Raw genomic sequence first — 27,256 nt, forward strand, 5'->3', positions numbered from 1 at the left:
AATAAATTGAAAAAAAAAAGGCTCGTAAGAAAGAGTGTGCCGAATTGAAATCGCAGTAGAGTCGACACACCTCGTGGATGCTTCAGTAAACTTCCTCTTCACGTCTGTCTCTGTGTTTTCTCCAACATTTCATTTCAGCCATCTTTCTTTCAGTAACATATCTCATGATTCAATTCCATGATATTTTTTATTTATTTCTTTTATTCGCATTTTCTTATTTTTTTCTTTCTTGTCCACTTTGCTGTGTGTTTTACATGGTAGCTATCTAGCTAGCTATATTTTTTTCTCAGCTTATCGATTGTGTCAGTGTGATTGTGTGTGTTTTACTCCAGAGTAGCTATAGTTTTCCTACGTGCTGAACTTATCAAGGTTAAATAATCTTGCAGCATTCTGAGAACCAAATTTTCATACTCTGTTCTCAGTATCGATGCCGCTATACTAAACACGAAGTAAACGTGCTATATAATACGACAAGCTTAGAAGTTTCGTGCGCAAATTTTTTGTGAGGGAAGGGATTTCCAAAACATGCTTAAATTAAAAAAAGAAGGGAAGAGGCAGAAAGTCGTGGCTTCGACTATCATCCACAACTGGGATGATCACTTTTCGTTATTTTTACTTTATAATATTTCTTTTTAAATGTAGCTTAATCAGACCATTAAGATAGCGGCACGGAAGGCATTCTATTATGTTTCCATTGCGAACGTCGCCCAATCCCCCGTCGTGAGTACAGGTCATACATTGGAGGCAACAACAGCGACAACAACGACGACGACAACGACGACGACAACAACAAGCGGTGTTATCCTTCAAGATACACTCTTCCTTACGCAATGTCGTCTAACTCGCACTGGAACTATCATGTTGTAGAATATGTGCCAACAATGCCTAGCAACGTATAAAACTGCACGATACACGCCCTTAGATTACAGGGTACCTCTTCATCTGTGCTCTCTAACTGATGGGCACTAGGACAAATTTTTAATTTACCTCTGTTGTTGCTATTATTCAAAAATCCTGCAAACACCAAGGCGACAATAGTAGAATTAACGAGTTCCAACCTTTTGCCGCGCAGCAACACAGATGTTGTAATATAGTGCATGGAAATAAAATGAAAATCCATACGCGATGGTGCTCGTCACCACTTTAGGGCACAGCGTCTGCATCATTATCACAGTTCTCATTGCAATATCATAATAACTTCAACACCTATAGGCCCTACGCAGAAGTGTTGGCATCATGTTTTTTCCTCCCTCAGACACGAGGAAGTCAAAGGAGACAGGGTTTATTGATTCCTCACTCAAACAGGAAGAAGTCAAAATACACCTGCTATAAAAAATTAAAAGAAAAAGAACAAGAAGCATGCGAATACTGAAAGAGCAGAGAAAATGACAGTGCTTCTGCGCACTTAAGGTTTAAAGGCAGAAAAAGTGGGGGAAAAAAAGGAAAGAAAACTCAGGGGTTTGGACTTGTGGAAGGCTTGGATCCGCAGGCGATGGCTGTTCGGATGAGCTGTCGTTGTTGTTGACACGGGTATAGTGGATCTTCTTGAGAATGTAGGCCGCCCGAGGTGACGGAGGAATGGTATCCTGCAAGGACTGCGGGGCACCGCTATGGATGACAAATCGCACAATCCGCGAATAGAGCCATCGCCTTCTGGACTTTGAATAACCCGCTCAAGCATTCTTCCACTAACCTCGCCGGCTCATCCTACGGATTCTGGGTGACGGTAAGCTTCTTCAGCCCCAGCAGGGCGTCCCACTCTTCGTCGTCGCTCGACTGCACGACGCTCCACCACTGACTGCTGAAGCGGGGGCAAATCCGCAGGTGTTCCACCTTGTGCTCTATGCTTTTGAAGAGCACGATTCCACAACGCTCGCACGACAGGTCGATGACCCCCGGCTCGACCGTTGTGAACTGCTTCTCGGAAGCGGGCGCAGAAGGAGCGCTCCGCGCCGCTTCTGACCGACCAGACGATGTCCCAGCTCGCGAGGACGCGGCGTTTCCTGAGGCCACAAGTTGACCACGGTAATCTTCGTTCCTGAGCATGCGCTGGTGATTTTTCCCCTGCAGGATATGAGGGAAATGAATAATTGTGCGCCATTGTCGCCGTCAGTATAGCTAGCAGCAGTGATTGCCACCGATTTATGTCTAGAACTTCTAGAAAGATAGCAGAACGATTGCTATTATTTAAGCCATTTCTTGTTTTTTTGTTTTTTAGTGCGAGCGCACTCAAATTTTCTGCAAGTGGGCTCGAAGGTACATTTTGAACATGTCATGAAAGCATTCAGTTGCTTCGCGCGTCTTGGTTCATTCTACTGCTAAGAACGCGACAGATTCCGCACCACCAAGTCGTTGCTTGCACTAGGCAAGTGCAATGTCATGCTCAACCTCGCACGACTTACCCATCCCAGCCGTCTGTTCCCCCATCTCGAAGTGACGAACTTCAAGGTGGGACTTCGTGGCTCTCGAAGTACTTCGAGTTCCACGAGTCCCCCGTCAGGCTCGGGACCTTCCGCGTGAACTATTTCGAGAGAACGGCGAAACGTTACCATTGGCAGCGAGAACACCGAGTATACATAGTACTCAGTCTCATGTGAAGGTTCCTCGGAGGAATATTCAAGACCGTCTTGCGCCAGAAGGTCAAGAATTCACACGGCATCCTTGTCACGGAGTGTGTTTGCTCTGAACTCTGTGCCCCAATGCTAAACATGCATGTCCCACGATAGGACACCGGGATAGGGTAGTCCTCAACCCTGCTATCATGTGCAAGTAAAATGTCTTCATCAAGTATAATGTCACCTGTTCCAGCCTTACAACCCTGACAGTTTGGACACAAGTATCACTGCTTTGGCGGACTGACGAACTATTATATTTGTATATTTTATGTTCTAAGAAAGAAAGAAAGAAAGAAAGAAAGAAAAAGAACGAAAGAAAGAGACATTTATATGTACCACGTGCTGTGGGTTTCAAGCGTGCGACATATCCCGGAGTAGTTGCTCAGACGGTCTGCCCTGCGAAGTGAATGAATGCTGGGGTTTTATGTGCCAAAAAGCACGATTTGATTATGAGGCGTGCCGTTGTGGGGGATTCGATTCGGATTAATTTTGAACACCTAGCGATCTTGAACGTGGCCCCAACGCATGGCACACGGCCGTTTTTGCAGTTTGGTTTTGCATTTCGTTTTTGCACCGAATCCCGGGCACCACGGCCGGGATTTTATCGGGCCGTCCACACGTCGTTACAGAGACCCAGTGGCCCAAATTGTCTACTGGGTGCCCGCCGTGGTGGCTTAGCAGATATAGTGCTGCCTGCTAATCATGAAGTCGCGGATTCGACTCCCAGCTGCGGCGGACGCATTTAGATGGGGGAGAAATAAAAAAAAAACGGTCATGTATCGTAGGTGCCCGTTAAGGAACACGAGTTGATTGATATTATTCCGCAGTCCCTCCCATTACGGCGTGCCTCATAATAATATCGTGGTTCTGGCATGTAATAAGACTCCGAGAATATCGCTTTTTTTAATTTCGTCTACTCGTCAAGAGATCAACCACGTCCAAGTTTCTATTCGGGAGCATACCCACACCACATACTCAGCGATCCAAGTTCTCTACTCCACAAGACAGCAGCAGATAGCAACAGGGCCGAGCAAAGTCAGGGCGAGAGACAAAGTTTCGCTTTCAAAAAGCGCCACAGGTGGCACGCTTAAGCCAAGCCCCGCCTGTTTGGTTTGTGTAACTTACCTTGTTATGGATTTCCACGGAAACTTTTGAGTTCAAAGGGACGTTGCAGACACGACAAATTATAGGCTTCCATATTTTACGCCTCATCGGAGGCGCTCTGGGTGTCATCTCGGTGCTGTCTCCACAGGACAAATCACTCCCGACTTGTGTCAGCGCGGCCTTCTTGCGGTGTTTGTCGCTTTGCAGGTGAGCGAAGAAGGGCACGGGACCATTGAATGCCTTGCCGCAGTGCGTGCAAGAGAAGCCCGACGAAGCCATATCTGCGAATCCAGCGTGGAAAGCCGCAGTGTTCTTGTAATTAGGATAAATTTCTCGGTGTCGTAGTGGTACAGTAAAACACGTCTACACATATCGAACTAAAGAGGAAATGATAAACGCCGTTCACGCCCATACCGCAGCGTGCAATTCGATGTGTAATCCAGCCAGCTTCTCACAATCCCATGTAAAACGAACTTTGGGCCACTTCTAACAGCTTTTGTTGGGTGGTGTTAATACACCGCCCAAGAATTTCCGCAAGAAGTCGATGAGACATCCGTCCGCTTATAACAGCCCGGTTCCCTGATTGCTTGCGCTGCAATTAACGGAATGAACCACGCCGCGACGGCGTTTTCGGTGAGCCGGCAGAATGCAGGCCAGGTAGCCTTCACATATATACATGCGCACGCCCTGTCACTTGAATGTGCGTGTGTTCACTAAAGCTCACTAAGAGAGACGGGTCCATAGTGCCTCCACGCTCATGCACACAGAACACAGCCAATCTGCGACAGCGTTTTTGGCAAGCCTGCAAAATGCAGGCCAGGGAGCCTTCACATACATGCGTACGCCCTGTCGCTTGAATGTCCGTGTGTTCACTAAAGCTCACTAAGAGAGACGGATCCACAGTGCCTCCACGCTCATGAACACAGAACACAGCCAATCTGCGACAGCGCTTTTGGCAAGCCTGCAAAATGCAGGCCAGGTAGCCTTCACATACATGCGTACGCCCTGTCGCTTGAATGTGCGTGTGTTCACTAAAGCTCACTAAGAGACGGATCCACAGGGCCTCCACGCTCATGCACACAGAACACAGCCAATCTGCGACAGCGCTTTTGGCAAGCCTGCAAAATGCAGGCCAGGTAGCCTTCACATACATGCGTACGCCCTGTCGCTCGAATGTGCGTGTGTTGACTAAAGCTCACTAAGAGAGACGGATCCACAGTGCCTCCACGCTCATGCACACATAACACAGCCAATCTGCGACAGCGCTTTTGGCAAGCCTGCAAAATGCAGGCCAGGTAGCCTTCACATACATGCGTACGCCCTGTCGCTTGAATGTGCGTGTGTTCACTAAAGCTCACTAAGAGACGGATCCACAGGGCCTCCACGCTCATGCACACAGAACACAGCCAATCTGCGACAGCGCTTTTGGCAAGCCTGCAAAATGCAGGCCAGGTAGCCTTCACATACATACATGCGTGCGCCCTGTCACTTGAATGTGCGTGTGTTCACTAAAGCTCACTAAGAGACGGATCCACAGGGCCTCCACGCTCATGCACACAGAACACAGCCAATCTGCGCAGCGCCTAATTTTCATCCTTATATAGCGAATAGCTTTCTTTGGTTCTTTTGCACAGTATTCATCGTGATAGTCGGTGGTGGTCGGGCTTTCAGTGCTGATACAAAGGCGCCAACGCAAAGGGCGCGAGATTTCTCGCGCGCAACCCAATTGTGGGGTGCTGTCATCGCCGAATGCTATTATAGCTTTCCGAGATGCACGTGCTTTCCGAAAAGGAGCTGTTTTAAGATTTACGTGATGAGGTGGAACTCTCAAGAAGTACAGCCATCTTTTTCTACTGTCATCCGCTGTGGCCCCTATGGGTGAGCGCTCCGTCGGAGGGAGCTAGAAGAGGATGACAATCTCCTTCCGACGGTGCTTCTTCCACGCCGGTGCTTGCGCCACTGGAGACATTAGACAGCTTAGCGTGCCCCGTATCCCGGTAAACGCAAGCAGACTGGGCGTTTTACCGGATGAGCGGAGGCGCAAACGTGAACGGCCTACACGGTGTAGCCATCTGGCGACGCAGAGCTGAACCGCACAAACGCAGAGCTAATAGAGAATTTTAGTGCGTCCGGTATTCCGGCAAGCGCGGGTGGTTTGCCGGTAGAGCGAGGGCGTAAACGTGAGCGGCCAGATTGGTGGCGCCAGCTGGTGGCGCAAAGCTCAACCACACAAACACAAAGCTAATTACCATATTCTGCTTAACTGCTGGTGTAAATTTTCGACAGCAGCGTAATCGTGTTTACAATTACGCCGCTGCTACAAATTTGCACCAGCGGCGAAGCAGGATATAGTGGGTTACTGCAGTTTTAGCTCGGTGTCTGTCTGGTTGAACTCTACGCGACCAGGCGGCTGCACCGCTCCGGCTGCTCACGTTTACGTCCCCGCAAATTCAGCAATCCACCCAAACCACCCCCGTCTGCCGGAATAGCGGACAGGCTAAAAGTCTAATATTGCGTTAACCAAGTGTATTGTACTTCGCTACTGCCAAAACTTTACACCAGCAGCAAAATAAAATACACTTGTTTGCAACAAGTGTATTAGACTACCTTACGGACAGACGGCAATATGTGGAAATTAATAAGACCGCTTCTAGTGTTGTTAATGTTCATTCAGGAGTTCCTCAGGGAAGTGTGCTGGGACCTTTGTTATTTTTAATATATGTAAATGATTTAGTTGCGGTTGTTCCTAAACATGTCTCTGTTAAGTTGTTTGCAGACGACTGTGTTGTGTTTAAACAAATTTCATCTGAACATGACCACATCTCTGTTCAAAAAGCAGTTTTTGCTATTGAAGAATGGTGTCTGAAATGGGCTATGGAACTTAATAGAGAAAAAACTGTTCTCTTACGTATAACTAGAAAGAAGTCTCCCGTTTTGCTTCCTTACTTTCTTCGCGGCAACCTGATTTTGGAAGTTGACAAATATAAATATTTAGGCATAACACTCGACAATAAGTTAAAATGGTCGGCTCACATTACTAATATTTCTACATCTGCATTTCGAAAGCTATGGGTTTTACGAAGAAAGCTAAAAACTGCCCCTGCACACATAAAAAAATTGGCTTACGAAACTTGTGTGCGGTCTTTACTTGAATATGCTTCAGTAGTGTGGGACCCATACACAAAAAAAGATATAATGACCCTTGAAAAAGTCAATAGGAAAGCGGTTAGGTTTATATACGGAAAATACAAAAGGGAAGACTCTCCTTCGCAGTTAATGATCTCAAATAACATTCATACACTAGAAACCCGCAGAAAGATTAATAGATTGGTATTCTTGAACAATAGTTTAACAGGAAAAAATAAGCTCCAGCTTCCAGAGTGCATTAAGCGTCCTCTAGTGAGAAGGACTCGGAGCGTTCATGAGCATTCACTTGCTCCCATATTCGCCAAAACTAACAGCTTTAAGTACAGTTTTTTCCCAAGAACAGTAGAAGATTGGAATTCGTTACCGGCATCTGTTTTTTCCTCACAAAATTTTTCTGATGCGTTACATCGTCTCCTTACCTGATATGTATGTTTTGTATCCTTGTGCTGCTAATATTGTATAATTTTATCCTTTTGGTATCCGTATGCTGCTAATATTGTACAATTTTATTCTTTTGGTTTATTCTTTTGATATATGTGTGCTGCTAACATTGTATAAATTTTATTCTTTTGGTTATGTAACAATGTAAATTAATTCCTGCTTGGGCCAAGCAATGGCCTGCAGTATTCTGAAATAAATAAATAAAATAAATAGTAACTGTGCTTGTCTGTTTTAACCCCATGCCACTAGTTGGCTGCACCGTGCAGACCATTCACGCTTGCGCTTCCGCCCATCCGGTAAAACGCCCAGTCCGCTTTCGTTTACCGGAATACCAGACACGCTAAAACTTTCTACTATGCCCACATATGATGATTCGGCTTCTATTCTCTACAGATGCGCCGCGTAATGCATCTTTTCTAGTAAACCTACGCAATGTACTATCGTTAGCGACATGAGCGGGAATACAGGAACGCGTGTCAGATAGCCTCGGACCCTGCTATGGGCGATAAGCGGCGGTCACCGTCGAAGACAAGGTGGAAAGGAGGACGCCGTTCGAATAACTGTTGGCACACCCATCAGGCGTCTCTCTGTACAAAGCGCGGAAATTCGCATCGCCAGCGCACATTAATAAATCTGTTTGACATTGCGTTTACTGATAACTTTGTGCACCTATATAAGCGTGGCCAATAGCAGCACTGTTTTGAAGCGTAAACATTCGAGAGCTGCTTCCCTGGGAAATCTGTCCATCTGTCTGGAACGCGTGACACGATGCGCTGCATAAGATATACATGGAGTCCTATGGGGGTATATATGAAAATATCCTACGCTAAACTCATGAACGGGTGCTTGAGAGCTGCGCTCTAAAATAAAAGCATGACTGAAAAAAAATGACTCGCTGTAAGTCACCGCGCACGTAACCGTCTTATCGGCTATATCGGCGGCCAGTGAAATTCCGTAAGCTGTCGTTTTCTACAAACGCAAACGCGCAACAGTTAGCGACAAAATTAGCGGAAGAACGTCAACGCCCCCCCCCCCCCCCCCTTTTTTTCGACAGCGCTATCCGGTATCGCTTTAACTCGGTTTCGAGGCTATTTGCCATGCGTTCGCACGTTCCCGCTCATATTGCTCACGATAGTAGAACCAACGACACGTTAAGATCGCTGCATATGCTGCACCTTTAAGCGTATCGTTTCAGTCAATAAGCGACTTACTTTCCAGAGTAGTAACATCTGCTGCCGGTTAGTTGGTGCCTATCTAGAAGCCGTATTAAGCGCAAAACAAGAGACAGTCTAAGAATAGGCGCAGCGAAGCGCACACTGGCAGCTGACTTAATTTTCCGACATTTCACTACACATAACCTCAGACTTGCGCACAACAGTTCAACGAATGACTTAAAAGACTGATATCAAAATTATGATTTCCTAACACCAAGGAAATGAAACGCTGATGCAGCGCTCATGTGAGAACCATTGCAGGCGAGCACAGGTCTACAGTTGACAAGTAAGGATACCGTGGCGCGTGAAGGTACGGAAGTGTTTTATATCATAAAATTTGATGACCGGTGCCTCAGCGTTCCTTCGGTGTCGCTTTACGCGAAACAGTCTCATCTTCTTTGGTGATAGGCTGTCCTAATTTTGATCTCCTTCAGTTAATTCATTAGCTGTACTGTTGTGCGAAAGTCCGAGGTTATGTGCAGTGAAACGTCTAAAAAAATTAAGTCGGTTGCGAGTGCGCTTAGTTCTTAGTTCTCCGTTCTTAGTCCGTGTCTTATTTTACGCACAAAACCGTTTATATCGTTCTAGAAGCGATCGCCTATTCGCTTGTACATTGACGATCATCGCCGATGGTTTCCTTGCGCTCTTCTTTTTTCTTTGTGGCTCACGGATGCGCTTTCAGCGTGTTATGTCGCAGAAGCCAACACGCTGTTGCAGCGCGTCGCCTTTACTGTTTCACACTGGGCAATTTTCGCTCAACGACACAGCAACTTTCGCTTCATGACGATCGCGATCGTGTTGCTCTCCCCGCGACTGGATAAGGGTCAGAAGCGGATAGAGCAGGCTACATATAAACATGTTGAAGACGCCTTCATACCAAAATTCTTGTGGCTTTAGTGTTTCTATCAGTAGTCCTATAACGCTTGCTGAAGCCAAAAATATTTCCTCTCTGCTGGATGACTGCAAGCATGAGCTGCTTTCGTAGAGCTGGCATTTTCTTCGGCTTGTTGAGTCTCGACAAAGGCGGTTGGTTTAGGCCTTGCCAACTGCCGTGCAAATCTGTCAAGCATGGGAAGACCGTTATGGCTAACAATAGCTTAGGGAACCATGGAAGAAGATCTGTCATGAAGGGCTTTTCGGGAGGCGCAAGAAACTTCAGAATGTGGAGGCGTAATGATGAAGAGGTTGACCAACAAAGCAGTGAACCCCCAGTTGCGCCTATAGTTGTCTCAATCTCTACCGCTCAAGCATCTCTTACATCTAATGCGACCACGTACGTCGACAGCTTGACGAACTCGTAGAGTGCGATTATCGGCTCGACACTTCATACTTAAAGATACCTCAATCTACTATGTCTTTCTGCAAGCATATCTGCTGCACATACGCCTCTTGTGCAAAGTGAAAACTGCGCAGCAACTTAAGAATTTTGCCTGTAATCCGAATACTGTATATAAACCACCTCAGTGAAGTCGTCATAATTGCGGACAGTTACTAATGTAGGATATTTTGCTGCAATAGACGATTCACCTTTTCACAGAGAAAACATAAAAATATGCTTAGAAACGTTGCAATACTTTTGTCAAGTAGATACGCAGGTTAGTAATGACGTATGCGCAAGCGTAGGACGATCGTTATTAAAAACACTAGGCAGAAAAGCACGCTGATATTCCAATCAAACAAGGCACTGCCGCTTTGTGAATAACAAGAATAACACTTTTATGAAACAAGTGTTTTCGATCCTATGCTCTCCGAAATCAAAATAATGCATGACACTACCATTCGTTAGCAAAAGAATGCCATTAATTGCATTGAGTTCGAGTGCCAGCGATTTTGTTTGTTTGTTTGCCGATATTGATCGGAATAAGAGCCAAAGCTTGTTTCTTTGCAACGGATACATCGTGACTACATTGGTTATATTCAACTGCGTCCATGTTTGTTTGACCACCAACACAGAGTTCACTCTGTGTTCTACAGTTAAGAGCAACAGGCCTGTAGCTCGGAACCTTCTATTCAACCACAAGGGAATGGAGAAATAGTCTTCCTCAGCGTACACAGCACCTCGCTATTTTGAGTAAGTTTGTCGCATTTAACAGAAAAAGTTAAGATCTTGCAACTCTAGAAAGTAGATTTGCAGTTTATGCCAGTATTTTCTAGAGAAGGTCCTTGAAATTTGCGAAGTCTGAAAAAAATCGCAAGTATGACGCTTACAGTTGTGTAATTGAGCAATAAAAAAACCCTGTCACAATTCTGTAATGTGCGCCTAATCACGAGAAGGACTTTCGCAAGACTTTCATAAACATTGTAATGGTTGCACATAAGCTGTAAACTTATATATCACGTCTATCCGCTTGAAATAGTATAACAGAGGCAGGTTGCAGTACCGGGATATTTGTATTCGTTACAAAGCTTCAAATTTGTTAAGCTCATAGTTTTTTTTTCTTGAGCATTGATGTTCGCGAATTTTTTATTTAAATATGGCGTTCTGAATCAAAGTTATGCTTCATATGAATGTTATAATGTAACTTTCTCTATCAAATTTCATAAATTTTTAATCAAGTTGATCTAGCGGTTACCTCATAGAGGCATTCCTGCGTCTGACATTAATTTTCAGCTGACGAGGGAAGTTAAGAGTTGGCCCCGAGGTACACCTGCCTTTGATACGAGCCCTAAAGAAAGACCGCGATTAATTTTGACTACTCAGGATTTTTTAATTGGCTATTTCAACTAGCAGTCTTGCCTTCACCTGCTATCGAAATGCGGGGAATAACGATGGACTCGAACCTATGACTTCGTGCTCTGCTGCAGAACGCCGTAGAAAATGAGTAAAGCTATGTTCTGACTGCAGTGGCAATGCTAGAAAAGAACCCACTGGCAGCGTCGGCGACATTGAGCGGCAATACAACGGTACGATAGTAAACGCTCCTAGTCGTTCACCATAGCCTCCGAGATTAGGTGGCGCGTGCTGTCTTCTGTACATTGTGCGCGGTCAGAAAAATTACGAGGTAGACAGTCGATGTTTGCGCTGTCAGGAAAGTCACACATACAGGTAACGAGTAGAAATGGAACCGAGTGGCTTGATTTTTCTTATGCTGAATTCCAATGGCGGAGTCGGAGCAGCCGACGGATTCCGCGAGCGAGCACTCGACTCTGGCGCAGAGCGACGCCTCCAGATCCGCGAGTGGAACACAACCTGCGCCACGGGAGCAAGGCGGAAGTGGAAGTTCTATCACCGAGTTACCCAGGATACCTTGCTTGTTATCATTTCCTTGCGCTGTTTGCTCCCAGCACCGCCGCACCCGTCACTTGTCTCTTCAGCGCCGTTCACCTGTGTTTTTTTTTTTCTTTAAGTGCGGCATGGATATCTCGCCAAGCGTGCAGCAGCTTTTGCTTCCTCGCGAGTCGTGACCGGTGGCGCCTCCCAGCAGACAAACGTGGTAAAGGAAATACGTCACGCAGAGTTCCGGTCCACTCCGCCGATTTTGGCGGAGCATCTTTTTCTGCTCCACGGAGTGACTCCCGCTCTGAATCCCCTCTGACTCTCTCAATGGAACACCTTACTCCCGCCCTTACTCTGCCATTGGAACAAACTTGCTCTGAAACGAGCAGAAAAACTTGCTCCGACTCCGCCATTGGAATTCAACATTAGTTACAGCCACATGGAACCAAGCGCAATGAATCCGAAACAATGAAAGCACAGAGGAAGCCCCCTATGCTTTTCTTATCTTCATTATTTGTTTTTCTTTCGTATAGTTGTTAGCAACACGAATAAATGCAAGCATTGACTAAACGCATACACGCAGACATACACGCAGACAACCCGACCGAAAAATAAACAGTGCCTCTGTTTGAAAGAGCCCACGTCGCTTCCACCGGCCAGCCGTTGCTTCAGACGGGTATGCCTAACCTGTGCCCGTATTCCAAAAAAACTCTTACGCCGGATTTGTTGATCTTAAGAGTAAATTATAGCCAATCCTGGTGCTGGCCATACCCGCCGTGGTTGCTCAGTGGCTATGGTGTTGGGCTGCTGAGCACGAGGTCGCGGGATCGAATCCCGGCCACGGCGGCCGCATTTCGATGGGGGCGAAATGCGAAAACACCCGTGTGCTTAGATTTAGGTGCACGTTAAAGAACCCCAGGTGGTCAAAATTTCCGGAGTCCTCCACTACGGCGTGCCTCATAATCAGAAAGTGGTTTTGGCACGTAAAACTCCAAATATTATTATTATTATGGTACTGGCCATATTATTAGCGAACGCGTTCAGCCAGTGGCAAGGAGCATTCACGAACGAAAGGTGTTGCGGATTCGACTCACGAAAAAGCTAAACCGAAATTGCGCCGCTCGTGGGGCACATCGTACTGATCTAATCTGGATAATGCGTAAAAGTAGCCTTCCATGCAACAAATACGCTGCAGTCAGAACAAGATAGTGGCGACTTTGGCGTTCAGCGCTCGCGTTTCTTGTGAAATGTATGCGTACGTAGTGAGTATGTATACCGTTACCGCGGCGGCTGATCAGAGAGAGAGCCACTCAGGTTGTGAAAGCTTTAAAGAGATGTAGGTCAGGGCTCAGGCCACGCGTGAGCACAGAAAGCCAATAGCACGTACCGATGGGGCACAGAGCCTGCTCTGGTGCCCAAGGCCTGTGTAAGTGCCCTGTTGTCTAGAAACTGTGACAAGCGCTGTGGAGCCTCCGGTCGTCCTCACCTGCGAAGACTCCGATGCCTGATGGTGACCTGGGACTTCCTGTGGCGGTGACGACGACGACGATTTTTATCTATGGCACGTATCGGCCAAGGGGAATTGGACAAGAATGGGAAGGCAGGAGGTAGCGTATGCTTATTCCAATAAAAGAAACGAAAAATGCAACAGGAAAGAAAAACGAGAATAGCAGTGTTCTACACTGAGAAATTGGTTGAATGGTTGACTTATCCTATGTGGTATGGCTCAACCCACTATGGTGGGTATGCCCCAAACCGGATGGTATTAGAAAAGTAGATAGCGTTCATCGATGAATAATGCTATATTAAGAGTAATTTAATTCTCGGAATCTTGTTATTATGAACTTTAAGGAATATGTTAAAGAAGAGGTGATATTTTTATTGTGACTCATTTGTTATGATAAAACATAGCTGAGAAAATTACCACAGCAGTCTTTTTGTTTCCTCATAGAATTAAATAGGGCGTCACATTACGTTCCTGCTGCAGCGAACTAGTGCCGACTACGTAGGCAAAGTAGCACCGGGAGAAGCAAGTAAAAGCCAAGCTGGCGAAGGGGACCTTCCATATGCCATTTCCTTTGAATTCTAGGCCTAAAGTATTCTAAAAATAAATGTTCCGTGGTTTCAGTTTCAATGCAATGAAAACACTGACGAGAAAGGTCTAAGCAAGACCTGCGTCAGTAAAAAATTAAGCAGTGGTATCCGGCTAACACAGTGTGACGACGGAAACCTCAAACTTTCTTGTGGCGCCACCATCTACTTTGGCGCGAGAAGCCGAGGGGCTGAAAATCAGCGCTCTATTTAGGACGGAAATTTTTCAGCATAGCTCACCTCCGACATATATTAACGGCTCGTGTTCATAAGCACTTGCCCACTACGGTTGACCGGCCAAGATTCGCGAGGCATTAGAATCATATTTGAGGGGGGTAATATCTGACAAATAAATAAAAAGAAAACTTCAACTGTACAGAGTGTTTGTTTCGCCGCATAATTTCCAGCGCGGCATTAAAAAAATAATTGTGCCAGGAACAGTGGAGGATGTTTGTCAGAGCCAGCGATAGCTTCCTTGACAGCTCGATTTTTCTGGCCGTTGTGGCCGAGCAAAAGTTTTTGGTGCTTGCTAGGTTCCGTACGTCTCTGGCTCTATTAAAATAGAGTGTAGTCTATATTTACATTTAGTAAAAATTCAGTCTTCGGCTCTACTGGAATACATGCGGGTCCATGTTTACCGTGAAAAAAATTAACTAGACCTGAGCAGATGACGTCACAATTCCCGAAGTGACGGCGATTGCGATACGGAAACTTGAAGTGGGCGTTCACTCTCACCGTCAGTACTCTGAGTAGTTATTGTTCTGCGGCTTGTAACACCTCCTTGTAAGGTTGAGGTGTCTCCTCTCTCTGTCTCTCTCTTTTTGATATTGTGGAAGATTAATTTGCTAATCTAGCTCAATTTATATTTTCCCCCTTTAGTCCCGATTTAACGCCGTAAAGCAATATCTGGTGTCATAATCTCGCGTAGCGGCCGAGTCGGGAACGAATGCGTCGCAGTACGGTGGCTTCTTCTATAACCCGCAGGATTAGCGAATGAGGATCCACTGAAAGAGATCATAATAAAATAATTTGCGAGGGGTAGTGTTACGAAAGTGCACCGTGGCTTATACGAGGGACAACGTACGTGGAAGGCGCCCATGGGAGTTCTATTACGTGTACCTAAATACGTGGGCTGAGAAGTTGTTTGCAGTGCGCCAACGTCGTAATTTCGCCCGCTGAGGTCGGGAGTCGAACTCCCGACCTCGCGTTCAGCAACTAAGCCACCGCGGCTGGCAGCAGTGATAACAATAACGATCAATTCTAGAGGACACTGATTAGCTAAAACCGATTCTGAGGCCTGAGCCTTTGATGCGCGTCCAAGGCACACATCGTAAGGCAGCTTCTGTCTCCCACCTCCCCTCCACCATTCTTCTTTCATGTCTGTTTTTATGTGTTTTTTCTTACATCAAATTTAGCTGTTGCTGGCGCTTTTAGGCGGCAATGGTTGCGCCTTTTCCTGTGGAAAAAATATGTAGATGTGACACCAGCGGCGGTGGCATGGCGGATATGGTGTTGCGTTCCTTAGCACGTGGTCACGTGATTAAATCCCCACCGCGCCGGCCGCATTTCGATGGGGGGCGAAATGCAAAAAAAAAAAGAAAGAAATAAGACGCCCGTGCCACGTGCGTTGGTTGAGTGAGTGAGTGAATAAACTTTTACTGGGTACAGCAAGACGCGTTAAAACGAGCACCCGGTTAATCCCATGGCGGGACTGACAGGTCCAGCCTGCCGGCCCGATCGCAGGTGCGCTGGACGGCCTGGATTCGGTCTTCAAAAACGGGGACTTCGCAGGAGCCCGTCCCACTCGTCCTTGGTGAACTTCGGGCACAACGGCCCGCACTCCCAGAGCATGTGAGACAAAGTACCAGCCTCACCGCAGGCCATGCAAGAACAATGCGGGTAAATTTCAGGATATATCCGTATTTGGGTAAGATTAGTTTGCGAGAGTCAGCATGACCGCCTGCAGGCTGCTTAGCTTGGGGGCACGTTAAAGATCACCTGGTGGTCGAATTTTATCCGCAGACCCCCACCACACGGCGTGCCTCAAAATCGAATCGGGGTTTTGGCGCATAAAACCCTAGAATTCAAACGAATTCAATTCAAGAAATGTGACATAACAAGCAGGCACTGAACAAAATAAAGGTACCAATAACGAAAAATTTCCGAATACAGGTACTATTGTAATCTTTAGGAAATGGAACGCTCGAGTGCGTCGCAAATAGCCTCGGTGGCGACGTTTTGCGCGGTGCCGTGTCGCGATGCCAAAAACAAAAGAGAACGGCCGCTTTACCGCTTCGGCTTAAACGCCCGTCAAGAATGTTTAGTTAACTTAATCTTTCTTGTGGCACAACCGCGAACGAGATATCTTTCATACCAATTTGATAGGGGCGCAGTGCACGCATGTCTCAGGCGCGGGAGATAAGAGTAAAAATGGTGAGCGCAGTAGCGGCACCACGATCGCCCTAGCAGATTCTTCCCTTCTGCTCCGCTCTCGAACCGTATCAAAACTGTAAGAGAGAAGAATCGCGGTTGCAGACAGTACAAAGAACGGCACCACGTTCCGCTCTTGATTTAGCATGCAGTGTAAACAAGAGGAACGCCGCCCAAACGTGCGGCTTGCCACAAGCTCGCGCGTTTCCTTGCACCAAACATGACGATACTGCGCGAACGTCTTGCATTCTGCTGTCGTTGAAACGCGATCGCCGTGGCCACAAAAAAAAAAAAGCCGAACCCGCGACATCGGGCTACGCAGCACAACGCCGTAGCCATAAATACTTCGTTTAGCGCAAAACAACGGATCGAAGTATTATTATCGAACAAACGAAGTATTTATGGATCCGCACCAACTAGCCCGCCAACACATTGTGCTGAATGCCGTAGCCACTCATCGCTAAAGCTAGCGTGTTGCTTTTGTTCGCCTCACCCCCCACAGCTGCCGATCCACCTTCATGTAATGGTGAACGAAACCCATCAGAGCGCTTGCATAATAAAAAATATATATATGTACAGAATAGGTTTCGGTGGGCGAGAGGGTAACGATGATGAATCGTGACTCCGGTCCACGCGGACTCGGTCGGCGCAACGACCCTCACACCGGCCCGGCCTGCCGAGAAAGTTGAACCACCCTTTTGGGGCTTCTTTTGGGCAGGACACCTGCAACCGCACCTATTGCAGCTCTGTGCCGTCGCTTTGAAATGCGTTAACCAAGCGCTCCCCTCCGCCTGCCCAGCGCTCGCCGCAGTCATTTTCCACGTACTTCTAGGTACGCGCAGAACTTCGCGGGGGCTACCCGTTGTCCTGCGGGACCACGAGACACATCCTTTCTTTACATGTTCGCTTTCGGAGGAGGGACCCCTTCCAGAAGTGAAACGCCACGAAGGCACGCATTCCGGTTCCTTGTCACGCTCCGCTGTTTCGCCTCTCCCTTTTTCCCTTTCCACTTTCGTTTACTGTTTTCTTCTTTTTTTCCTTCACTTTTTTTCTTGTTAGCAGACGTCCGACGACGCCCTCTGTGAGTTGCCCGGCCGGCACAGCCGATGGGCCGATGTTTGAAGCACCGGCGTGTTTTGGAAATAACCCGGCGACGGATGCACGCATTCTGCCGTCGCCGGTTCTTCGCCTCCGAAAAGATTCTGGGATCGACGACGACGTGCTGCGCTCAACGACAAGGCAAGGACGTTCCGGTGGTTGGCTCTGGTAAATTGTTTTTCCGACCGGAAGAGATGCGCAGGATGAACAGCGGGAGACATTTCACTCCTGTTATGATGCGTTTCCGCGCTGAAGAGTGAAAATATACATCCGAGCCAAGTATGACTTCGCCGAAGGAACTACGGTGATCGTTTAGTTCCCTTGTGCTCGAAGATATACCTGCCGGAGAATTTTTCAACCATTCGTTTTCCGACGCACAGTATTCGTCACCTGACAGCCGACGTTATCACACCCGTGGCGCACGTGCAAGTTCTTCTTCGAAACCGGTACAACGGTGCTTAAGGTTTCTGGTGGTCGACGTTGCTGGACGAACGTCGGTGCAGTTCACACTTGACCCGCTTCCTGGTGTTGAATTCCAGCTGATCTAAGCGAGGAAAACAAAGTGCAACACGTGCCTGCTTTTAGACATCAACACCCTCGTGATCGGACGGCATATCTATTTGTTTCCCTCCCTATAGTGATAACTTCCGCGCTCACTGACGCTTCCACGCTGTGCGTTGTCTTGCGAACAGAAGGCCACCGATCGAGATAGCCAGAAGCAGATTCTTTAGCGCTTTGCTCGTTGGTCCCTTCGTTCGCGAGTTCGTCCGGCAGTGCTTCGGTTGGACGAAAAACGTGCGTGGCGCCTCAGCGTAAGATAGTTCGATTCTATGAGGAACAGACGGCATCAAGCAGACGACCGAAGAACCGAACGAGCGTGCGGTACGGAAGGTTGCGTTACAGGATCCAATGGAGGTCTGGCCGCCTGCTCTGTGGAATGCGGAATCGCTACGACCCTGTGCGACGCCGCTGACAGTGCAACGAAGATGAGGTGATAAGAGCGCCTTGAACTTCCTGACGTCACCCCACGACCTAATCGGCGCCGCAATGGCTTCCGGATCTACGCTAGTGGTGCACTCTGACGGTTCTCAATTGTGGATTGTTCGCGTTCTCACGGGGATATCAGCGGTAGCGTTGGTGTTATTGGTCGCTCTCGATACAGCTATCTGCGCACCGCATCGACAGCGTCTCAAAGGTAAGTACGTGCTTTGTTTTTATGCGATTAGCATTCTTTGCCTACTTCAGGTAACTTGAGTCTATCTATATAGCCTCTCGCGGCCACCGAGTGACCCAAGTAGTCTGCTAGCACAAGCCACTGAACATCTGCTTGTGGTCGTGTGTTACCATTGTGGTCGTTCCATCACTGTCGTTACATCGCCTCCATCCGATTATCGTCATGACGCCGTCATCACGCGGTCTTACTCATACAGTCGTCGTTATCCTTTTGTCGTCACGCTGTCGTCGGACCATCTCCATCGTTTCAGAAACGTCATCCAATTGCCATGCCATATCGTCAACCCGCTTTCGTCGTTCCATCGACGTGTTTCCTTTTTCGTAATTCCATCGCAATCATGCCGTCGTCATTCAATCGTGATTCAGGCCCCGTTGTCATACGTTCGTTGTCATACAGTCGTCTCCATGCCTTCGTTGTCATACGTTCGCTGTCAAACCGTTGTTACGATGCCGTCGCAATCGTTCCGTGGCAGTGATTCTAGCTTCGTCATCCGATTCACGTCACACAGTAGTCGTCGAATAGTCGTCATACAGTCGTCGTGCCATCATAATCACGCAGTTGTCATTCCCCAATTGTCATCGTGCCGTCATCCTCACTCTGTCATTGTTATGCCATCGTCATCACTTTGTAATTGCTCTTGCGTTGCCATCATGCCGCCGTCGTTATGCCACCTTCGTCGTTCCATCGACGTCATTTCACCTTCATCGTTCCATCGACGTCATTTCACCTTCGTCCTCCCATCGTCGTCAAGGCTTCGTCTTTGTGCAGTCGTCGCCATGCCCTCACGGTCGTGGTCGACCCTGGCGAGCGATTGTCATAGCAAAGTGGGTCGATCCCCGACTCAGGGCGTGTCGCATATATTGCCGAAGCAATGAAAATCTGAGAATGACTACAGATTCTAAATAAAAGTTCCTTCGGCAATACGGTGTTTCGCTACATCGCTTGAATGCTAATCGCATTAACCTCGACAGTTATCGTGACATGTATTCAACTGAATTTTTGCTTCAGATTTCTTCATCGTCTCTCGGGTAAAAAACAAAAGAAGCCATATCTGGGAGTGATGAGCCGACGAGGTGCTTCCAAAAGCACTGAAGTTACAAACTAGTAAAGCATTAAATATATAAAAATATATAATCTCTAGTGAGAGCACAGCACAGACAAATATATTTATTAGCGGTTTCACTTCAACGTATAGTGGTTGAATAAAGAGCAAAGCAGATACGTAAAAATGACGAGAAGAATATTAGCTGAACGTTCTATATGATCCAGGAGAGAAATAAACATTGCACGACTTTTACAAGAAAATTCCTTTGTGACCGCGCCACTTGCAAACAGGTTCCACGTGAAATTCAATGGAAAGCCTTTCTTTTATTTTCAACACTGCTAACGGACGCACTTCAAGCAAGTGAATCAAGAGCATCGAGAAAGCACACAATGGCAGTTTCAACTGATTTGCATGAGCACTTGCAGGACATTTTTTCAACTTGTGGTTACCTTGATTTTCCGTTCTTTTTGTAACCCACGGCGGTAGTCCTGCGGCCGCGCAGTCGCTCTTGTAACTGCGCATTCGGTGCATGCATTTAAAAAAAAATCCAGGTGATTAAAGTCAATCTGGCACCCCTCTCCCTCCCGCCTCTCTCATCCCGCTACGGCGTACCTCATAATCAGATCCTTGTTCTGGCACGGGAAAGCCCAGACTTTAACTGATCAAACAAATCACGTCACACGAAGTTCCACACCCCCGAAATCTTTCAATATATACAGGCAGGCATCGCAGTGCCCCGAGTGATTCGTTGCCACTCTTGTTGCTGCGAACCGCCGTTTCAGCTTCTCTACCCAGGAGGGCAGTGCATCATGACGTCACGATTTACTAACTCCCTCCGTTCCAGGGGATCGCTGCCCATAAACGCGAGCGCAGCGGGAAGAAACTCGAGCGGTAGTCTCGTTTACTTCGCCTTTTCTTTTTTTCTTTACAAGCAGCATTATCACGCGTAGCCTTGTTGCACCGCGATCTCAGTAAATGTAGCTTTGTTTCATGACATCACGATAACGTCAATGACCTAACGCCCGGTCCGGCATTGCGAGAGTATGTTCGGAGCAAATTAAAATATAATGAAAGTGGTTCCTAATATTCAAGGAGTATACTGATATAATATTTCGACTGTTGACTTTTTTTTGTGTGCGGTGAGTGAAGGTACTGTATATCTCCGCATTTTGACGTTATTTGTACTCATCGGCGTTCTTTTTCTGTTTTGTCTTCCTTTATGTGTGTGTGTGTGTGCGTGTGTCGTGAATTGAGATGACGTGCTCCAGTCGCTCTGCCGTTATGAATGGAACGAGCTTCCCTCCGCCGGTGGCTTCCTCGTACCCCGAGACGCTCCTCAAGTTTACAACCTTTGGTTGGGCCTGCGGGTGGGACGGAGTAAGGGCTGGGGGGAAGCTGGGAGAGCGCACGGAGGCAGAACAACTCGGAGGAGCTGATGCGCACGCATATTAGAACGGTCCATCTGACGAGAACTTAACAAAGGACAGTATATACATCAAACGGTAGTGATTTCCTGAACGACCATCGGCTACACCAACGACCGAGTATTAAACAGTTCGCTGAACCTTAGAAAAAAAGGTACTGCCAAACTTCGCAGTGCCCTTCTTTAATTTTAATATAATCAGCTTTTCTACACCCAGCTTAGGTTTCGTTCCTATACTGTGTCCTGATTGGGGGAGAATGTGGTCACGCGGCAGCCGGACATCGTGACGTGTTGACACCGACTCCGGCTCGCTTGGTCGCCTTCTATGCTGCTTCTTGTTGTGAGGACCGATGCAGGAGTAGAGCAGAGGACCGCGGGTCTTTTTTGAAATGCGTTAATTATTTTTTTGCAGGTCTAGAATTGGTTATGAATATCTCACGTGAGCTGCTTCAAATCTTACGTTATAGGATAAATCGCCTGACTCTTTCTGTTTGAAAAAGTTGGTCTAATCTTCAGAATTACTTGTTGAGCTACTTCCTCGGGTCACCTTATAATGGATGCCTCTATGGTATACGCAATTCGCACGAAATTTGCGCTTGCAATAATGGGCAAATGAGACCCCGATGCGTTAACCACTGCGCTATCGCAAACCGAGCCACCGCATGGGCCCAGGCTTACTCTAAACCCCAGCCGTGAAAGTCTGGCTGGGAAAGATAAAACAAAAACGAAAGCGATACCAAAACTATGCAGATCCCATTCACTACGGGAATCGATCTAAGCGAAGCTTTCTGTGCTGTTTGTATTCATTGACGATATCTGGAGGTGATTTTGACGGCATGCGACAGTCGCGATGTGATGTTGAATGTTACGTTGCGTGTACCACTTGCGTACAGAGCGCACAGCGAGACGTGTTTGCTCGAGGCGTTGTTGTACGCCGTTGTTCGTAGCCTGCCGGAACGTTAGCGGTGTCATATCCCCTCGCACGGGCGCATTAAATCATGGCTAGGAGAGGGGGAGATAAATATTTTTCATTGGAAGCCTTAGGTTAAATAGTTGGCTGCCAAGTCCCGTGCCTGACGCGCCCACTGCCCTCTGCCCGGGCTTCCGGTGCTCAGCACGGCATCCCAGTGTTGCAGGGTTGGGACATCGTGACTGAAGCGTTGATTTGTTGGACCGGCGCTTGCGTACTGTCGTCTTGACCACATGGTTGTATCAGTTGTCCACATGGAGAAACTCGTACAGTGTTTGTTTTTTAGAAATAGCAGGAACGTACCCCGTGCCTTTTCTAGAAATATTTTTATTATTATTATTACGTTTGCAGTTCGTCCGCAACTGTCGCCATGTCTGGTAGTAGCGTCTCTTTTACTGAAGAGACCCCAAACGGAGTATGCTTTCTGACAACGCCGATCTCTTCACCCGCGATCCTTCCATGTACGCAAGCTTCCACGGGCGAAGAGGGGCGAGGCTGTCATTCACCCGTTTTGTTGCGGCGTCGGCTTTGCGCGTTCTCCGTCTCCTCTTTCCGCCATTATATCTCCCCTCTGGGCTCTTGCGCGTGAGTACAAAGGTAAGCGTTGCAGCTGCTGCAATGCTTTCGCGGTGAAGGGGGGGGGGGGGAAAGGGGGGGTCACGCATAAGTACAGCCTTCCAGAAGGCATTGTGTCGACGGCCCGGGGAATTCCAGAGGGCACAGTGGTGACGTATACGGAGTTCATTGGAAAGGTGTCGTAGGCACCTCTCCCGCGACCCTGCCCTGCGCAATAGGCACGTTCTCAACCAACCCCGCATGTGGCGTGCAAGACAGCAACAGCAGCAGTCGAAACGTTCAAGGAAAGAGTGAAAGAAATCTTCGCTTTAAAAACCGCCCTTGATACCATTTGGCTGTTACCTGTCTGTACGCTTATACTAATATTTATGCTTGTATTATACACCAATTTTGCCTCTTTTGGTATTGGTGCACCGGATCTACATTCCTTGTGTGAATGTATGTAAGTTTAAACAAATTTGCGCTCCTAATTTTAAATAAAGAAGATACTGCTGGCTGCGATCACGCTGATGGTAACATGATAGCTTCACCGTTTTGCACGCGGTCGTTGTCTCCATTGCTTTCGTGCGCAACTTGAAGTTTGTGCATTTCAAATGTGAGCTCCTTTTGATTCGTATTCACCGAATCTAATTTTAAGTTTTTTTTTCTTGCTGCGAGACCCAGTCAGACACCAAAAACGTTTTTACAAATATACATAGTCCCTACTGTTTTCGATATAGAGTGTGCACAGGAGCTTTACATAAAATGCCCTGTCACAAATTTTTAAACCAGCCGTGGCTTCTGTGGGTGTTTTCGTGTTAGCCTGTGTTATATGCCTGTGTTAGTTCTTTTGGCAATATTTTACAGCGACTACAGTTTTATTGAAATTTAATTTGATATACCACCTAAGCAATGACTGGAGTGCCATAGTCTTCGGACAATGGCGCCCTAGCTTGCAGAAAAATTATCCTACGCATTTACATTGTTACTTTTACGCTAATTCTGAAATCTCTGAAGCTTTAGCTTGATGCAAATTCTTATTTCCCTGTTAAAATACACGTAAAGCGCAGAAAAGCTTTGATGAGGCGACCGCTGAATCGACTTGAGTGATATGTGTTGCATTTCAGAAAGGAAGGCAAACTCTAGGAACTCTCTGAAGGATAATTTTGATTTGAGACCTAAATTGTTAAATAAAATAACAACATTGTGTTTGAAAGAACTTAGAAGCATGAAGTTTACAGATTATAGTCCTTCACCAAAAATTGATATCGCAGTTTTGTGAACCGTATACGTTAGAGAATCTCAACCGGACAAATCTGGTGCATGAGCTTAAGGCTTGCAGCCTACATTGTTGCAATGTTTGGTGGGCGTGGCAACAGTCCTGCTCACAAATTAGTGGTCCACTTCAAATCGGTGCATAATACACGAAATTTGTCCGCTTTATGTGTATTATTACGTGCAGTTTACAGCATTGTGGTAAAGACAGTTTACTGTCTTTATTGCCAAGTTATTGTGGTTGCAACTGATACTGGAATTCTTTTCTGTACTATTGCAGTCCTCATGGATATCTGCAAAAAAAAAAGTGAAAGCAGCAATAAAAAAAGCGCTTCCTTGTGCCACTAATTTTGTAACTTCTTTTAAATGGAGCAAACCTCATCAACACTGATGTAGCGGTTACCGAGAAAAACGATTTCTCCGTTGCCAAGTATCGAGACGGAGCTCCCGAGCTAAAGCTTCAGCGTAACGGCAAGCTAAAGAGAAAAGTGTTCTCACCTGTATTATTGAATTACCCTTCTGCAATACCAAAAAGGCTATACTTACCGCAACAATAGGCTTGACAAGCCACAAAAAGCGCCAAAGGAAACGACAGGCCGTCGACACCGCCTTAAACGTCCCGCACCAGATCACCACAACACCGTAGATGTTAGCGGCCTCTGCTCAGGCTTTAATCGATTGCTTTTCGGTAAAAATTGACATCGTGCTTTAAAGGAGGCAAAGATTGAACATGGCACGTTTTTTGGAACGTTTCGCGAACCAATGGGAGCTTGCTACGTACGCCTGACGCTTCCCCACGCGTCGCGGAATCGGAGAAGTCGGGAAGGAAAAAATCGCTTTCGGATGCTAGTCGAGGGAGGAGGATGGACCAGGTACGCTGGCAGGGAAGCTTGCCTCTTGGCAGCATTGCAACGCGACATTTCAATTTCTCCTTTCCCCGCTAATAACGAATCAATTTTTTTTACTTTTTGCTTTAAGACGTCCTTTATACGGCGCCGTACAATTTACTGTACAACCAACATTTACAGTCCTGTTTGGTGTGGGGCCCTTTAAAGAAAGCTACGAGCGCATATATGCAAATTGCTCTCGCTGTTGGTTTATGTATGACCCTACTGTCAGCTAGTCCCAGTAGGTTTTTTATGTGTTTCTTCAGTAAAGGTTTCAGATGTGTCTGTCCTGGTCCCGTCCATTAACGCTGCTTTTCCAGACAGCCGAAAAACTTGCGCTTCGTGCAATGTATTTAGCGTCTCTGCGCATTACAAATGTCTTAATTAGTTTTCTTGTGCTTTTCAGTGAGCCCGGACCTGATTACGAAGTCGTGGGACCCTTTCCCCGTGATGGGCTTTTTCGTGGACATGTGCCAGAGCGAGCTCAACCGCACGGGCCGGTGCATGTCGCTGCCCGACTGCCGCTTTTCGAGGGGCACCAGGGAGGGAGACTGCGCGGACGGATTCGGGGTCTGCTGCATCTGTGAGTTGTGACGCAAGTATTTATGACGGCGCGCGCCTTTCTCCGGTGACGTTGGTACATTCCTGACGCCTGCCCTCCCGACTAACGACACGTTATTCGAGCGACAGGAAAGTGTTCTTTATTCTAGGCGACCTCAAAAGGAAAGCGTGGAGTTGGGCAGGCGCTGTAATTCGTGGGGCGCGGATAAACAGGCGGAATATTTTAGAGTCGCAGAATGGGTGCCATTAGAAGGACAGCGCAGTCGAGGACGGCCGAGAAAGTGGCGCGATGAGATTAGAAAATTTGCAGGCATTGGGTGGGCGGTCGAACGCATGCTTTATGCTCTTCAATAGTTTGCTTTTTTTTTTTTCTTTGTACCACCAGTCACGTGGTTTTCTCTTTGCGCTCCGATGATTCTTTAGCATTGTTTGCCGTGTCTACTGCTGCATTACGCCTAGCAGTTACGTGTATTCAGACTGCTGTAGGAAGCGCATTCATTTTTTTTTCTGTGTGCTTCTGGCGATTTCTGCTGTTTTGCTCCTCATTCATTTTAAATATACCGCTGCATTCGCCTCCTGTTTGCGTTGCTGTCTCTCCCAATGTATAACATTATGCGTTTATGTTCGCTACCCAGGTTATCTTTTCCTTGTTCATGTATCGTAATTAAGTATAGTCGTTTGTAAACCTTTTCTGAGACTTAAGGTGTCGTCGATACATGACTAATTATTTACGCATTGCCACGTTACCTGTCAATGATGTGTATTCTTTTTGTTAATTACTACAGCATCCAGCTCTTACACAGATCCAACACTAGGGGACCTTTGTAATCAGCATAATCACCTAGGTCTTCCATTGGAGCATTCATATCTCCTACTAATATCACCTGGCACGCTTTTCTGAACTCATTAGGACCACTTCTAACAAAGGTAATGAATTATTTATTTTGATTTCTGCTATCATTACTTGTTCATAAGTAGGCTACTTACTTCCAGCCACGTTCTTTTACCTTCTCATGCGCAGATAGCGCTCCTAACGTGTCTCTTTTACGATATTCCATTTCATACCTCGCCCAGTCAGCATGACTACGCCCACGCCATTCTTTGACGCAGTCATGTTTTCGCACTCTTCCCGTATACAATTATCAATGACGAGCGGATGCTCCAGATCTCGCAGACTCATTTAAGTTAAGCTCGCGTCCGAACTCCCGGTAATTGCAACCACTGCCCTTTCAATTTCACACTCCCTGCCTTTCTACCTTTGGGACTGTGCACGCCGCTATTTGCGTTTCCTTGCTAACATTCCCGAGATTGGTGACCCCCTTTGGCTATTATTCTTCGTGGTCCCTGCACTCAGTCTCTGCCGCCACTTCATGTGGTAGCCACTTCGCAACCGTCACTGACGTTACCGTTAGTGATTTCTGTTCCGGCTGGCGATTTTGGATTCTCGCGCTTTCGCCCCCGCTTCGAAGCCAGCACTCTTCGCGGTGCTCGCAACGAAGCGTCCACGTACTACTGCTTGACGGCAGTGTTGGCCCTGAACTTATTGCATGCTTTGGCTAGCTTATCTTCGACTGTACCTTCATTTGCCTCAACTCGTACTTGAGTTCGTCTTCTAGCTTCCCAACCTGCTTCGCTAACATATCCTTTCCGGCTCTATAGATGGTTTAATTGCAGATCCTACAGACAAAACCCGCCCCATCTGCCTCGCCTACTCATTTAAACTGCGCTTCTTCCCATGGGCAGGGTTGCCAGCACTCCGTACAACGTATGCTAAATCATCTGTTCTCACTAGCTACCTTGTTCTAACACCACCGCGTGAAAATACCACTACTAGCAAAATACAATTTATGATATCGATCTCTATCTAAAACAAAACAGAAAGAAGCCTCCAAGCATTAAATTAATGCTTGCCTGCTAGTTTAACCCGACGCCTCCAGCTACGCTGAGAA

The 27,256-nt window shown here is 47.0% G+C and overlaps 2 protein-coding genes across 3 annotated transcripts in view; one reads left to right on the forward strand and one right to left on the reverse strand.

The window, feature by feature from the left end:
- Nucleotides 1-1,266: 1,266 nt before the first annotated feature.
- On the reverse strand, nt 1,267-13,315 carry LOC129388254 (uncharacterized). Of its 2 annotated transcripts, none has more exons than XM_055078395.2 (3): nt 13,225-13,315; nt 3,741-4,000; nt 1,267-2,064 (listed from the first exon to the last, which is right to left on the reverse strand). In XM_055078395.2, exons 2-3 carry the CDS (start codon nt 3,996-3,998, stop codon nt 1,708-1,710), a joined length of 615 nt encoding a protein of 204 aa, XP_054934370.2. In that variant the 5' UTR covers nt 3,999-4,000; nt 13,225-13,315; the 3' UTR covers nt 1,267-1,707. The 2 variants fall into 2 exon arrangements, with proteins under 2 accessions (XP_054934370.2, XP_054934369.2); XM_055078394.2 differs by having other exon boundaries at nt 13,126-13,280.
- Nucleotides 13,316-16,883: 3,568 nt separating this feature from the next.
- LOC126546323 (uncharacterized) overlaps nt 16,884-27,256 on the forward strand; it is a 37,117-nt gene continuing 26,744 nt past the window's right edge. The window contains exons 1-2 of the mRNA XM_050194504.3: nt 16,884-18,552; nt 25,153-25,329. Of these exons, the coding sequence (XP_050050461.2) occupies nt 18,405-18,552; nt 25,153-25,329 (325 nt within the window). The 5' untranslated portion in view covers nt 16,884-18,404. The remainder of the gene's footprint in view (nt 18,553-25,152; nt 25,330-27,256) is intronic.

This window comes from Dermacentor andersoni, chromosome 10 (genome assembly GCF_023375885.2).
Source record: "Dermacentor andersoni chromosome 10, qqDerAnde1_hic_scaffold, whole genome shotgun sequence".
In the NCBI taxonomy this organism is placed as follows: domain Eukaryota; kingdom Metazoa; phylum Arthropoda; class Arachnida; order Ixodida; family Ixodidae; genus Dermacentor; species Dermacentor andersoni.

What these genes read in the sequence shown, in the direction of transcription:
- LOC129388254 (XM_055078395.2), bottom strand. Translation starts at nt 3,998, where the DNA reads ATGGCTTCGTCGGGCTTCTCTTGCACGCACTGCGGCAAGGCATTCAAT. An exon ending in CCGTGGAAATCCATAACAAG is followed by an intron (nt 2,065 to 3,740) that starts GTAAGTTACACA and finishes CATATCCTGCAG; the next exon opens with GGGAAAAATCACCAGCGCAT.